Source organism: Bufo bufo, chromosome 9 (genome assembly GCF_905171765.1).
Source record: "Bufo bufo chromosome 9, aBufBuf1.1, whole genome shotgun sequence".
Lineage (NCBI taxonomy): Eukaryota > Metazoa > Chordata > Amphibia > Anura > Bufonidae > Bufo > Bufo bufo.
Window position 1 is genome coordinate 2,722,937 of NC_053397.1, and position 16,948 is coordinate 2,739,884.

The 16,948-nt window shown below is 45.7% G+C and overlaps 2 protein-coding genes across 2 annotated transcripts in view; both read right to left on the minus strand.

Annotated features, from left to right (window-relative positions):
- The window catches only part of MST1 (macrophage stimulating 1), a 30,008-nt gene extending 15,322 nt beyond the window's left edge, over positions 1 to 14,686 (minus strand). The window contains exon 1 of the mRNA XM_040407895.1: positions 14,551 to 14,686. The gene's annotated coding sequence lies outside the window, so the exon portion shown is untranslated. The remainder of the gene's footprint in view (positions 1 to 14,550) is intronic.
- Positions 14,687 to 14,942: 256 nt separating this feature from the next.
- On the minus strand, positions 14,943 to 16,557 carry LOC120979312. The gene is made up of 3 exons (XM_040408016.1): positions 16,021 to 16,557; positions 15,367 to 15,971; positions 14,943 to 14,960 (listed from the first exon to the last, which is right to left on the minus strand). Exons 1-3 carry the CDS (start codon positions 16,313 to 16,315, stop codon positions 14,943 to 14,945), a joined length of 918 nt encoding a protein of 305 aa, XP_040263950.1. The 5' UTR covers positions 16,316 to 16,557.
- Between the last annotated feature and the right edge of the window lie 391 nt (positions 16,558 to 16,948).

The window sequence follows — 16,948 nt, forward strand, 5'->3', positions numbered from 1 at the left end:
CACTGTCACCAGCCACACAGGACCTCATACCTCACTGTGACCGGCCACGCACAACCTCATACCTCACTGTGACCGGCCACACAGAGCCTCATACCTCACCGGGACCGGCCACACAGGACCTCATACCTCACTGTGACCGGCCACGCACAACCTCATACCCAGTGGTGGAACCTATGGCTCCCGTCCCCTCTGTTAGGCCTCATAGGCTGAAAGCCACTAGGCCTGAAGCCTATAAGACAGTAGAGCGACGCAGGACTCGGTCACGAATCGATGACCTCACTGTGACCTCCTGCGTTGGATCTCGCGAGATGACGCCACAAGCTGTGGTGGAGAGAGGTAAGTGTTAATTATATTTCTTTATGTATGTACCCTAATTGCAGAGGCACTGGGGGCAGTATGGGGGTGGGGGAGGAGCAGAGAGAGGACCCCCGAGGACTTCATACTAATAAGAGGGGCCACTATAATATACAGGGGGTAATATTATGGGGGACGGTGTCGGGCTCCAGCTCAGGATCGGGGGCAGCAGGAGGGAGGACGAGAGTAAAGTCAGGAACCTGCATCTATTCTGTGAAACTGCGGAGACGAGAAGGCGAGATGGCGGTCTTATCTCGGAGCGAAGACGCGAGGAAAGTCCCTGCATGTGACCGCTATGGGGCAGTATTATACTGTAGGTAGTACTGTCTGGGAATATGGCCGACCCTGCCCCCAGACTGAGCGGGTTCTGGATTCTGGGGCCCCACACCCATCTACTACATTATCTGTACTCAGAGGGTTATCGCTGGGTTACATAGGACTGCAGGTGACACCTACTACATTATCTGTACTCAGAGGGTTATCGCTGTGTTACATAGGACTGCAGGTGACATCTACTACATTATCTGTACTCAGAGGGTTATCGCTGTGTTACATAGGACTGCAGGTGACATCTACTACATTATCTGTACTCAGAGAGTTATCGCTGTGTTACATAGGACTGCAGGTGACATCTACTACATTATCTGTACTCAGAGGGTTATCGCTGTGTTATCTGTGGTGTTACATAGGACTGCAGGTGACATCTACTACATTATCTGTACTCAGTTATCACTGTGTTATCTGTGGTGTTACATAGGACTGCAGGTGACATCTACTACATTATCTGTACTCAGAGGGTTATCGCTGTGTTACATAGGACTGCAGGTGACATCTACTACATTATCTGTACTCAGAGAGTTATCGCTGTGTTACATAGGACTGCAGGTGACATCTACTACATTATCTGTACTCAGAGGGTTATCGCTGTGTTACATAGGACTGCAGGTGACATCTACTACATTATCTGTACTCAGAGAGTTATCGCTGTGTTACATAGGACTGCAGGTGACACCTACTACATTATCTGTACTCAGAGAGTTATCGCTGTGTTACATAGGACTGCAGGTGACATCTACTACATTATCTGTACTCAGAGGGTTATCGCTGTGTTATCTGTGGTGTTACATAGGACTGCAGGTGACATCTACTACATTATCTGTACTCAGAGGGTTATCTGTGGTGTTACATAGGACTGCAGGTGACATCTACTACATTATCTGTACTCAGAGAGTTATCACTGTGTTATCTGTGGTGTTACATAGGACTGCAGGTGACATCTACTACATTATCTGTACTCAGAGGGTTATCACTGTGTTACATAGGACTGCAGGTGACATCTACTACATTATCTGTACTCAGAGAGTTATCACTGTGTTACATAGGACTGCAGGTGACATCTACTACATTATCTGTACTCAGAGGGTTATCTGTGGTGTTACATAGGACTGCAGGTGACATCTACTACATTATCTGTACTCAGAGAGTTATCACTGTGTTATCTGTGGTGTTACATAGGACTGCAGGTGACATCTACTACATTATCTGTACTCAGAGGGTTATCACTGTGTTACATAGGACTGCAGGTGACATCTACTACATTATCTGTACTCAGAGAGTTATCACTGTGTTACATAGGACTGCAGGTGACATCTACTACATTATCTGTACTCAGAGGGTTATCACTGGGTTACATAGGACTGCAGGTGACATCTACTACATTATCTGTACTCAGAGGGTTATCGCTGTGTTACATAGGACTGCAGGTGACATCTACTACATTATCTGTACTCAGAGGGTTATCACTGTGTTACATAGGACTGCAGGTGACATCTACTACATTATCTGTACTCAGAGAGTTATCACTGTGTTACATAGGACTGCAGGTGACATCTACTACATTATCTGTACTCAGAGAGTTATCGCTGTGTTACATAGGACTGCAGGTGACATCTACTACATTATCTGTACTCAGAGGGTTATCGCTGTGTTACATAGGACTGCAGGTGACACCTACTACATTATCTGTACTCAGAGAGTTATCGCTGTGTTACATAGGACTGCAGGTGACATCTACTACATTATCTGTACTCAGAGGGTTATCGCTGTGTTATCTGTGGTGTTACATAGGACTGCAGGTGACATCTACTACATTATCTGTACTCAGAGGGTTATCGCTGTGTTACATAGGACTGCAGGTGACATCTACTACATTATCTGTACTCAGAGGGTTATCACTGTGTTACATAGGACTGCAGGTGACATCTACTACATTATCTGTACTCAGAGGGTTATCTGTGGTGTTACATAGGACTGCAGGTGACATCTACTACATTATCTGTACTCAGAGAGTTATCACTGTGTTATCTGTGGTGTTACATAGGACTGCAGGTGACATCTACTACATTATCTGTACTCAGAGAGATATCACTGTGTTATCTGTGGTGTTACATAGGACTGCAGGAGACATCTACTACATTATCTGTACTCAGTTATCACTGTGTTATCTGTGGTGTTACATAGGACTGCAGGTGACATCTACTACATTATCTGTACTCAGAGGGTTATCGCTGTGTTACATAGGACTGCAGGTGACATCTACTACATTATCTGTACTCAGAGGGTTATCACTGTGTTACATAGGACTGCAGGTGACATCTACTACATTATCTGTACTCAGAGGGTTATCTGTGGTGTTACATAGGACTGCAGGTGACATCTACTACATTATCTGTACTCAGAGAGTTATCACTGTGTTCTCTGTGGTGTTACATAGGACTGCAGGTGACATCTACTACATTATCTGTACTCAGAGAGATATCACTGTGTTATCTGTGGTGTTACATAGGACTGCAGGAGACATCTACTACATTATCTGTACTCAGAGAGTTATCACGGTGTTATCTGTGGTGTTACATAGGACTGCAGGTGACATCTACTACATTATCTGTACTCAGAGGGTTATCACTGTGTTATCTGTGGTCTTACATAGGACTGCAGGTGACATCTACTACATTATTTGTACTCAGAGAGCTATCACTGTGTTATCTGTGGTGTTACATAGGACTGCAGGTGACATCTACTACATTATCTGTACTCAGAGGGTTATCACTGTGTTATCTGTGGTGTTACATAGGACTGCAGGTGACATCTACTACATTATCTGTACTCAGAGTTATCACTGTGTTATCTGTGGTGTTACATAGGACTGCAGGTGACATCTACTACATTATCTGTACTCAGAGGGTTATCTGTGGTGTTACATAGGACTGCAGGTGACATCTACTACATTATCTGTACTCAGAGAGTTATCACTGTGTTACATAGGACTGCAGGTGACATCTACTACATTATCTGTACTCAGAGAGCTATCACTGTGTTATCTGTGGTGTTACATAGGACTGCAGGAGACATCTACTACATTATCTGTACTCAGAGAGATATCACTGTGTTATCTGTGGTGTTACATAGGACTGCAGGTGACATCTACTACATTATCTGTACTCAGAGAGTTATCACTGTGTTACATAGGACTGCAGGTGACATCTACTACATTATCTGTACTCAGAGAGTTATCACGGTGTTATCTGTGGTGTTACATAGGACTGCAGGAGACATCTACTACATTATCTGTACTCAGAGAGTTATCACTGTGTTATCTGTGGTGTTACATAGGACTGCAGGTGATCTACTACATTATCTGTACTCAGAGAGTTATCGCTGTGTTACATAGGACTGCAGGTGACATCTACTACATTATCTGTACTCAGAGGGTTATCTGTGGTGTTACAGATTAAAAGTGCCCTGTCTGACCCAGGAAGAAGTACATCAGCGGCTTAAAAAGATTAAAATAGACAAATCGCCAGGTCCAGATGGCATACACCCCCGTATCCTAAAGGAATTAAGTAATGTCCTAGCCAGACCCTTATTTCTGATATTTGCGGACTCTGTACTGACAGGGAATGTCCCACAGGATTGGCGCGTGGCATATGTGGTGCCAATATTCAAAAAGGGGCCAAAAACAGAGCCTGGAAACTATAGGCCGGTAAGTCTAACATCTGTTGTGGGTAAACTGTTTGAAGGTTTTCTGAGAGATGCTATATTAGAGCATCTCAACGGAAATAAGCAAATAACGCCATATCAGCATGGCTTCGTGAGGGATCGGTCATGTCAAACTAATTTAATCAGTTTCTATGAGGAGGTAAGTTCTAGACTTGACAGCGGCGAATCAATGGATGTCGTATATCTGGACTTCTCCAAAGCATTTGACACTGTACCACATAAAAGGTTAGTATATAAAATGAGAATGCTCGGACTGGGAGAAAACATCTGTAAGTGGGTAAGTAACTGGCTGAGTGATAGAAAACAGAGGGGGGTTATTAACGGTGCACACTCAGATTGGGTCACTGTCACTAGTGGGGTACCACAGGGGTCAGTACTGGAGGGGGTCACTGTCACTAGTGGGGTACCACAGGGGTCAGTACTGGAGGGGTCACTGTCACTAGTGGAGTACCACAGGGGTCAGTACTGGAGGGGTCACTGTCACTAGTGGGGTACCTCAGGGGTCAGTACTGGAGGGGTCACTAGTGGGGTACCTCAGGGGTCAGTATTGGGCCCTATTCTCTTCAATATATTTATTAATGATCTTGTAGAAGGCTTGCATAGTAAAGTATCAATTTTCGCAGATGACACTAAACTGTGTAAAGTAATTTACACTGAAGAGGACAGTATACTGTATATATACTACAGAGGACAGTATACTGTATATATACTACAGAGGACAGTATACTGTATATATACTACAGAGGACAGTATACTGTATATATACTACAGAGGACAGTATACTGTATATATACTACAGAGGACAGTATACTGTATATATACTACAGAGGACAGTATACTGTATATATACTACAGAGGACAGTATACTGTATATACACTACAGAGGACAGTATACTGTATATACACTACAGAGGACAGTATACTACTACAGAGGGATCTGGATAGATTGGAGGCTTGGGCAGATAAGTGGCAGATGAGGTTTAACACTGATAAATGTAAAGTTATGCACATGGGAAGGAATAATGCAAGTCACCCGTACATACTAAATGGTAAAACACTCGGTAACACTGACATGGAAAAGGACCTAGGAATTTTAATAAACAGCAAACTAAGCTGTAGAAACCAGTGTCAGGCAGCTGCTGCCAAGGCCAACAAGATAATGGGTTGCATCAGAAGGGGCATAGATTCCCGTGATATGAACATAGTCCTACCACTTTACAAATCGCTAGTCAGACCACACATGGAGGACTGTGTACAGTTCTGGGCTCCTGTAAACAAGGCAGACATAGCAGAGCTAGAGAGGGTTCAGAGGAGGGCAACTAAAGTAATAACTGGAATGGGGCAACTACAGTACCCTGAAAGATTATCAAAATTAGGGTTATTCACTTTAGAAAAAAGACGACTGAGGGGAGATCTAATTAATATGTATAAATATATCAGGGGTCAGTACAGAGATCACTCCCATCATCTATTTATCCCCAGGACTGTAACTGTGACGAGGGGACATCCTCTGCGTCTGGAGGAAAGAAGGTTTGTACACAAACATAGAAAAGGATTCTTTACGGTAAGAGCAGTGAGACTATGGACTCTTTACTGTAAGAGCAGTGAGACTATGGACTCTATACTGTAAGAGCAGTGAGACTATGGACTCTATACTGTAAGAGCAGTGAGACTATGGACTCTTTACTGTAAGAGCGGTGAGACTATGGACTCTTTACTGTAAGAGCAGTGAGACTATGGACTCTTTACTGTAAGAGCAGTGAGACTATGGACTCTATACTGTAAGAGCAGTGAGACTATGGACTCTTTACTGTAAGAGCAGTGAGACTATGGACTCTTTACTGTAAGAGCAGTGAGACTATGGACTCTTTACTGTAAGAGCAGTGAGACTATGGACTCTTTACTGTAAGAGCAGTGAGACTATGGACTCTTTACTGTAAGAGCAGTGAGACTATGGACTCTTTACTGTAAGAGCAGTGAGACTATGGACTCTATACTGTAAGAGCAGTGAGACTATGGACTCTTTACTGTAAGAGCAGTGAGACTATGGACTCTTTACTGTAAGAGCAGTGAGACTATGGACTCTATACTGTAAGAGCAGTGAGACTATGGACTCTTTACTGTAAGAGCAGTGAGACTATGGACTCTTTACTGTAAGAGCAGTGAGACTATGGACTCTTTACTGTAAGAGCAGTGAGACTATGGACTCTTTACTGTAAGAGCAGTGAGACTATGGACTCTTTACTGTAAGAGCAGTGAGACTATGGACTCTTTACTGTAAGAGCAGTGAGACTATGGACTCTTTACTGTAAGAGCAGTGAGACTATGGACTCTTTACTGTAAGAGCAGTGAGACTATGGACTCTTTACTGTAAGAGCAGTGAGACTATGGACTCTATACTGTAAGAGCAGTGAGACTATGGACTCTATACTGTAAGAGCAGTGAGACTATGGACTCTTTACTGTAAGAGCAGTGAGACTATGAACTCTTTACTGTAAGAGCAGTGAGACTATGGACTCTGTACTGTAAGAGCAGTGAGACTATGGACTCTATACTGTAAGAGCAGTGAGACTATGGACTCTTTACTGTAAGAGCAGTGAGACTATAGACTCTTTACTGTAAGAGCAGTGAGACTATGGACTCTTTACGGTAAGAGCAGTGAGACTATGGACTCTATACTGTAAGAGCAGCGAGACTATGGACTCTTTACTGTAAGAGCAGTGAGACTATGGACTCTTTACTGTAAGAGCAGTGAGACTATGGACTCTATACTGTAAGAGCAGTGAGACTATGGACTCCTTACTGTAAGAGCAGTGAGACTATGGACTCTTTACGGTAAGAGCAGTGAGACTATGGACTCCTTACTGTAAGAGCAGTGAGACTATGGACTCTATACTGTAAGAGCAGTGAGACTATGGACTCCATACTGTAAGAGCAGTGAGACTATGGACTCCTTACTGTAAGAGCAGTGAGACTATGGACTCTTTACTGTAAGAGCAGTCAGACTATGGACTCTTTACTGTAAGAGCAGTGAGACTATGGACTCTTTACTGTAAGAGCAGTGAGACTATGGACTCTTTACTGTAAGAGCAGTGAGACTATGGACTCTATACTGTAAGAGCAGTGAGACTATGGACTCCTTACTGTAAGAGCAGTGAGACTATGGACTCTTTACGGTAAGAGCAGTGAGACTATGGACTCCTTACTGTAAGAGCAGTGAGACTATGGACTCTATACTGTAAGAGCAGTGAGACTATGGACTCTATACTGTAAGAGCAGTGAGACTATGGACTCCTTACTGTAAGAGCAGTGAGACTATGGACTCTTTACTGTAAGAGCAGTCAGACTATGGACTCTATACTGTAAGAGCAGTGAGACTATGGACTCTTTACTGTAAGAGCAGTGAGACTATGGACTCTTTACTGTAAGAGCAGTCAGACTATGGACTCTATACTGTAAGAGCAGTGAGACTATGGACTCTTTACTGTAAGAGCAGTGAGACTATGGACTCTTTACTGTAAGAGCAGTGAGACTATGGACTCTTTACTGTAAGAGCAGTGAGACTATGGACACTTTACTGTAAGAGCAGTGAGACTATGGACTCTTTACTGTAAGAGCAGTGAGACTATGGACTCTATACTGTAAGAGCAGTGAGACTATGGACTCTTTACTGTAAGAGCAGTGAGACTGTGGACTCTATACTGTAAGAGCAGTGAGACTATGGACTCTATACTGTAAGAGCAGTGAGACTATGGACTCTTTACTGTAAGAGCAGTGAGACTATGAACTCTTTACTGTAAGAGCAGTGAGACTATGGACTCTTTACTGTAAGAGCAGTGAGACTATGGACTCTTTACGGTAAGAGCAGTGAGACTATGGACTCTATACTGTAAGAGCAGTGAGACTATGGACTCTTTACTGTTAGAGCAGTGAGACTATGGACTCTTTACTGTAAGAGCAGTGAGACTATGGACTCTTTACGGTAAGAGCAGTGAGACTATGAACTCTTTACTGTAAGAGCAGTGAGACTATGGACTCTTTACTGTAAGAGCAGTGAGACTATGGATTATTTACTGTAAGAGCAGTGAGACTATGGACTCTTTACTGTAAGAGCAGTGAGACTATGGACTCTATACTGTAAGAGCGGTGAGACTATGGACTCTATACTGTAAGAGCAGTGAGACTGTGGACTCTTTACTGTAAGAGCAGTGAGACTATGGACTCTTTACGGTAAGAGCAGTGAGACTATGGACTCTATACTGTAAGAGCAGTGAGACTATGGACTCTTTACTGTAAGAGCAGTGAGACTGTGGACTCTATACTGTAAGAGCAGTGAGACTATGGACTCTTTACTGTAAGAGCAGTGAGACTATGGACTCTATACTGTAAGAGCAGTGAGACTATGGACTCTTTACTGTAAGAGCAGTGAGACTATGGACTCTTTACTGTAAGAGCAGTGAGACTATGAACTCTTTACTGTAAGAGCAGTGAGACTATGGACTCTTTACTGTAAGAGCAGTGAGACTATGGACTCTTTACGGTAAGAGCAGTGAGACTATGGACTCTATACTGTAAGAGCAGTGAGACTATGGACTCTTTACGGTAAGAGCAGTGAGACTATGGACTCTTTACTGTAAGAGCAGTGAGACTATGGACTCTTTACGGTAAGAGCAGTGAGACTATGGGCTCTTTACTGTAAGAGCAGTGAGACTATGGACTCTTTACTGTAAGAGCAGTGAGACTATGGACTCTTTACTGTAAGAGCAGTGAGACTATGGACTCTATACTGTAAGAGCAGTGAGACTATGGACTCTTTACTGTAAGAGCAGTGAGACTATGGACTCTTTACGGTAAGAGCAGTGAGACTATGGACTCTATACTGTAAGAGCAGTGAGACTATGGACTCTTTACGGTAAGAGCAGTGAGACTATGGACTCTTTACTGTAAGAGCAGTGAGACAATGGACTCTTTACGGTAAGAGCAGTGAGACTATGGGCTCTTTACTGTAAGAGCAGTGAGACTATGGACTCTTTACTGTAAGAGCAGTGAGACTATGGACTCTTTACTGTAAGAGCAGTGAGACTATGGACTCTATACTGTAAGAGCAGTGAGACTATGGACTCTTTACTGTAAGAGCAGTGAGACTATGGACTCTTTACGGTAAGAGCAGTGAGACTATGGACTCTATACTGTAAGAGCAGTGAGACTATGGACTCTTTACGGTAAGAGCAGTGAGACTATGGACTCTTTACTGTAAGAGCAGTGAGACTATGGACTCTTTACGGTAAGAGCAGTGAGACTATGGACTCTATACTGTAAGAGCAGTGAGACTATGGACTCTTTACTGTAAGAGCAGTGAGACTATGGACTCTTTACGGTAAGAGCAGTGAGACTATGGACTCTATACTGTAAGAGCAGTGAGACTATGGACTCTTTACGGTAAGAGCAGTGAGACTATGGACTCTTTACTGTAAGAGCAGTGAGACAATGGACTCTTTACGGTAAGAGCAGTGAGACTATGGGCTCTTTACTGTAAGAGCAGTGAGACTATGGACTCTTTACTGTAAGAGCAGTGAGACTATGGACTCTTTACTGTAAGAGCAGTGAGACTATGGACTCTATACTGTAAGAGCAGTGAGACTATGGACTCTTTACTGTAAGAGCAGTGAGACTATGGACTCTTTACGGTAAGAGCAGTGAGACTATGGACTCTATACTGTAAGAGCAGTGAGACTATGGACTCTTTACGGTAAGAGCAGTGAGACTATGGACTCTTTACTGTAAGAGCAGTGAGACTATGGACTCTTTACGGTAAGAGCAGTGAGACTATGGACTCTATACTGTAAGAGCAGTGAGACTATGGACTCTTTACTGTAAGAGCAGTGAGACTATGGACTCTTTACTGTAAGAGCAGTGAGACTATGGACTCTATACTGTAAGAGCAGTGAGACTATGGAACTCTCTGCCTGAGAAGGTGGTGATGGTGAGTACAATAAAGGAATTCAAGAGGGGCCTGGATGTGTTTCTAGAGCGTAATAATATTACAGGCTATAGCTACTAGAGAGGGGTCGTTGATCCAGGCAGTTATTCTGATGCCTGATTGGAGTCGGGAAGAAATTTTTTATTCCCCTAAAGTGGTGAAAATTGGCTTCTACCTCACAGGGTTTTTTGCCTTCCTCTGGATCAACTTGCAGGATAACAGGCCGAACTGGATGGACAAATGTCTTTTTTCGGCCTTATGTACTATGTTTATATGTTACATAGGACTGCAGGTGACATCTACTACATTATCTGTACTCAGAGGGTTATCTGTGGTGTTACATAGGACTGCAGGTGACATCTACTACATTATCTGTACTCAGAGAGTTATCACTGTGTTACATAGGACTGCAGGTGACATCTACTACATTATCTGTACTCAGAGAGCTATCACTGTGTTATCTGTGCTGTTACATAGGACTGCAGGTGACATCTACTACATTATCTGTACTCAGAGGGTTATCACTGTGTTATCTGTGGTCTTACATAGGACTGCAGGTGACATCTACTACATTATCTGTACTCGGTTATCACTGTGTTCTCTGTGGTGTTACATAGGACTGCAGGTGACATCTACTACATTATCTGTACTCAGAGAGTTATCACTGTGTTATCTGTGGTGTTACATAGGACTGCAGGTGACATCTACTACATTATCTGTACTCAGAGGGTTATCGCTGTGTTACATAGGACTGCAGGTGACATCTACTACATTATCTGTACTCAGAGGGTTATCGCTGTGTTACATAGGACTGCAGGCGACATCTACTACATTATCTGTACTCAGAGAGTTATCTGTGGTGTTACATAGGACTGCAGGTGACATCTACTACATTATCTGTACTCAGAGGGTTATCACTGTGTTATCTGTGGTCTTACATAGGACTGCAGGTGACATCTACTACATTATCTGTACTCAGAGAGTTATCACTGTGTTATCTGTGGTGTTACATAGGACTGCAGGTGACATCTACTACATTATCTGTACTCAGAGAGATATCACTGTGTTATCTGTGGTGTTACATAGGACTGCAGGAGACATCTACTACATTATCTGTACACAGAGAGTTATCACTGTGTTATCTGTGGTGTTACATAGGACTGCAGGTGACATCTCCTACATTATCTGTACTCAGAGAGTTATCACGGTGTTATCTGTGGTGTTACATAGGACTGCAGGTGACATCTACTACATTATCTGTACTCAGAGAGTTATCACTGTGTTATCTGTGGTGTTACATAGGACTGCAGGTGACATCTACTACATTATCTGTACTCAGAGAGTTATCACGGTGTTATCTGTGGTGTTACATAGGACTGCAGGTGACATCTACTACATTATCTGTACTCAGAGAGTTATCACTGTGTTATCTGTGGTGTTACATAGGACTGCAGGTGATCTACTACATTATCTGTACTCAGAGTTATCGCTGTGTTACATAGGACTGCAGGTGACATCTACTACATTATCTGTACTCAGAGAGTTATCACTGTGTTATCTGTGGTGTTACATAGGACTGCAGGTGACATCTACTACATTATCTGTACTCAGTTATCACTGTGTTATCTGTGGTGTTACATAGGACTGCAGGTGACATCTACTACATTATCTGTACTCAGTTATCACTGTGTTATCTGTGGTGTTACATAGGACTGCAGGTGACATCTACTACATTATCTGTACTCAGAGAGTTATCGCTGTGTTACATAGGACTGCAGGTGACATCTACTACATTATCTGTACTCAGAGGGTTATCTGTGGTGTTACATAGGACTGCAGGTGACATCTACTACATTATCTGTACTCAGAGAGTTATCACTGTGTTACATAGGACTGCAGGTGACATCTACTACATTATCTGTACTCAGAGAGCTATCACTGTGTTATCTGTGCTGTTACATAGGACTGCAGGTGACATCTACTACATTATCTGTACTCAGAGGGTTATCACTGTGTTATCTGTGGTCTTACATAGGACTGCAGGTGACATCTACTACATTATCTGTACTCGGTTATCACTGTGTTCTCTGTGGTGTTACATAGGACTGCAGGTGACATCTACTACATTATCTGTACTCAGAGAGTTATCACTGTGTTATCTGTGGTGTTACATAGGACTGCAGGTGACATCTACTACATTATCTGTACTCAGAGGGTTATCGCTGTGTTACATAGGACTGCAGGTGACATCTACTACATTATCTGTACTCAGAGGGTTATCGCTGTGTTACATAGGACTGCAGGCGACATCTACTACATTATCTGTACTCAGAGAGTTATCTGTGGTGTTACATAGGACTGCAGGTGACATCTACTACATTATCTGTACTCAGAGGGTTATCACTGTGTTATCTGTGGTCTTACATAGGACTGCAGGTGACATCTACTACATTATCTGTACTCAGAGAGTTATCACTGTGTTATCTGTGGTGTTACATAGGACTGCAGGTGACATCTACTACATTATCTGTACTCAGAGAGATATCACTGTGTTATCTGTGGTGTTACATAGGACTGCAGGAGACATCTACTACATTATCTGTACACAGAGAGTTATCACTGTGTTATCTGTGGTGTTACATAGGACTGCAGGTGACATCTCCTACATTATCTGTACTCAGAGAGTTATCACGGTGTTATCTGTGGTGTTACATAGGACTGCAGGTGACATCTACTACATTATCTGTACTCAGAGAGTTATCACTGTGTTATCTGTGGTGTTACATAGGACTGCAGGTGACATCTACTACATTATCTGTACTCAGAGAGTTATCACGGTGTTATCTGTGGTGTTACATAGGACTGCAGGTGACATCTACTACATTATCTGTACTCAGAGAGTTATCACTGTGTTATCTGTGGTGTTACATAGGACTGCAGGTGATCTACTACATTATCTGTACTCAGAGTTATCGCTGTGTTACATAGGACTGCAGGTGACATCTACTACATTATCTGTACTCAGAGAGTTATCACTGTGTTATCTGTGGTGTTACATAGGACTGCAGGTGACATCTACTACATTATCTGTACTCAGTTATCACTGTGTTATCTGTGGTGTTACATAGGACTGCAGGTGACATCTACTACATTATCTGTACTCAGTTATCACTGTGTTATCTGTGGTGTTACATAGGACTGCAGGTGACATCTACTACATTATCTGTACTCAGAGAGTTATCGCTGTGTTACATAGGACTGCAGGTGACATCTACTACATTATCTGTACTCAGAGGGTTATCTGTGGTGTTACATAGGACTGCAGGTGACATCTACTACATTATCTGTACTCAGAGAGTTATCACTGTGTTATCTGTGGTGTTACATAGGACTGCAGGTGACATCTACTACATTATCTGTACTCAGTTATCACTGTGTTATCTGTGGTGTTACATAGGACTGCAGGTGACATCTACTACATTATCTGTACTCAGAGGGTTATCTGTGGTGTTACATAGGACTGCAGGTGACATCTACTACATTATCTGTACTCAGAGAGTTATCACTGTGTTATCTGTGGTGTTACATAGGACTGCAGGTGATCTACTACATTATCTGTTAAAAGGGGCGTGCCCACAGGCTGGGGCACAATTTTTCGCTTGCCCCGGGTGCTAGCAACCCACACTACGCCATACATCACTGTGACCAGCCACGCAGAGCCTCATACCTCTCTGATGAGCCACGCAGAGCCCAATACCTCTCTGTGACCAGCCACGCAGAGCCTCATACCTCTCTGATGAGCCACGCAGAGCCTCATACCTCTCTGATGAGCCACGCAGAGCCTCATACCTCTCTGATGAGCCACGCAGAGCCTCATACCTCTCTGTGACCAGCCACGCAGAGCCTCATACCTCTCTGATGAGCCACGCAGAGCCTCATACCTCTCTGTGACCAGCCACGCAGAGCCTCATACCTCTCTGATGAGCCACGCAGAGCCTCATACCTCTCTGATGAGCCACGCAGAGCCTCATACCTCTCTGTGACCAGCCACGCAGAGCCTCATACCTCTCTGATGAGCCACGCAGAGCCTCATACCTCTCTGATGAGCCACGCAGAGCCTCATACCTCTCTGTGACCAGCCACGCAGAGCCTCATACCTCTCCCTGTAGCCTCCGTCCGGCCTGCAGCACACATGTGATGATGGTCAGCAGTTGTTTGCTGGGTCTCAGCAGGGGAGGAGGAGGAGGAGCAGCGCTCACAGATCTGGAGTTTCCTCTCGCATCCAGCTGTGAAGACTATTAACGAGGCAGCAAACAAAAGCCGAAACCCCCGCACCCCGAGCAGCCAATCACCTATGCCACAGCGCTGCACACATCACACCAGAGACCTCGCCACAAAAGCTTGCAATCTAAAGCTGTGAATCACAGACAACTCAAGTAGCCATTGAGCCAGTCAGTGTTTGGTCAGTGATTGACCAGGGATTGGGAGTCAAAACCAGGATCGGGTCAAAGACACCGAACAGGAGCCGATCTCTCGCTCACACCCGACCTCAGCGCAGGCGCCGCTCCTGGTTTTGGATCACAATCACTGATCAAACACTGACCAAGCGCTGATCGTGTAAAGCGTCCTCGTTCACATATCAGTGATTTTCCACGGACCGTGGTGTGTGGGTCCACGAGAGCTTTCTGTGTTCTGTCAGGAACTTTCACAGCACATCGGAGGAGGTTGTCCGCCATGGAATATGGATGACACACAGTGGGCAAAAAAACGGACATGGACTATACACAGATCCTTCAAGGAAGAACCAGTCACCATCTTGTCACAGACGTCATCACGGACGTGAGACTGAGGCCTAACAGCAGGAAAATCGGAGAATTCTCTCTAAGGACCCATTCACACAGTAGATGCAGTACAGCAGCCGAAGCCACAGAAGACATGGCGACCTAGAGAGACCGCAAACCTGCAGCACTTACCACACAGCGGCAGAACGTCCGGGAGCGGTGAGTAGCACACAGCACCATGACGGCAGGACAAGAGCGGCAGAACGTCCGGGAGCAGTGAGTACCACACAGCGGCAGAACGTCCGGGACCGGTGAGTACCACACAGCGGCACGACGGCAGGACAAGAGCGGCAGCACCTCCGTGACCGGTGAGTACCACACAGCGCCATGACGGCAGGACAAGAGCGGCAGAACGTCCGGGAGCAGTGAGTACCACACAGCGGCAGGACAAGAGCGGCAGAACGTCCGGGACCGGTGAGTACCACACAGCGGCACGACGGCAGGACAAGAGCGGCAGCACCTCCGTGACCGGTGAGTACCACACAGCGCCATGACGGCAGGACAAGAGCGGCAGAACGTCCGGGAGCAGTGAGTACCACACAGCGGCAGGACAAGAGCGGCAGAACGTCCGGGACCGGTGAGTACCACACAGCGGCACGACGGCAGGACAAGAGCGGCAGCACCTCCGTGACCGGTGAGTACCACACAGCGCCATGACGGCAGGACAAGAGCGGCAGAACGTCTGGGAGCGGTGAGTACCACACAGCGCCATGACAGCAGGACAAGAGCGGCAGCACCTCCGGGACCGGTGAGTACCACACAACGCCATGACAAGAGCGGCAGCACCTCCAGGACCGATGAGTACCACACAGCGCCATGACGGCAGCACAAGAGCGGCAGAACGTCCGGGAGCGGTGAGTACCACACAGCGGCAGAACGTCTGGGAGCGGTGAGTACCACACAGCGCCATGACGGCAGCACAAGAGCGGCAGAACGTCTGGGAGCGGTGAGTACCACACAGCGCTATGACAGCAGGACAAGAGCGGCAGCACCTCCGGGACCGGTGAGTACCACACAGCGCCATGACGGCAGGACAAGAGCGGCAGCACCTCCGGGAGCGGTGAGTACCACACAACGCCATGACAAGAGCGGCAGCACCTCCAGGACCGATGAGTACCACACAGCGCCATGAGGGCAGCACAAGAGCGGCAGAACGTCCGGGAGCGGTGAGTACCACACAGCGGCACGACGGCAGGACAAGAGCGGCAGCACCTCCGGGACCGGTGAGTACCACACAGCGCCATGACGGCAGGACAAGAGCGGCAGCACCTCCGGGAGCGGTGAGTACCACACAACGCCATGACAAGAGCGGCAGCACCTCCAGGACCGATGAGTACCACACAGCGCCATGACGGCAGCACAAGAGCGGCAGAACGTCCGGGAGCGGTGAGTACCACACAGCGCCATGATGGCAGGTCAAGAGCGGCAGAACGTCTGGGAGCGGTGAGTACCACACAGCGCCATGACAGCAGGACAAGAGCGGCAGCACCTCCGGGACCGGTGAGTACCACACAACGCCATGACAAGAGCGGCAGCACCTCCAGGACCGATGAGTACCACACAGCGCCATGACGGCAGCACAAGAGCGGCAGAACGTCCGGGAGCGGTGAGTACCACACAGCGGCAGAACGTCTGGGAGCGGTGAGTACCACACAGCGCCATGACGGCAGCACAAGAACGGCAGAACGTCTGGGAGCGGTGAGTACCACACAGC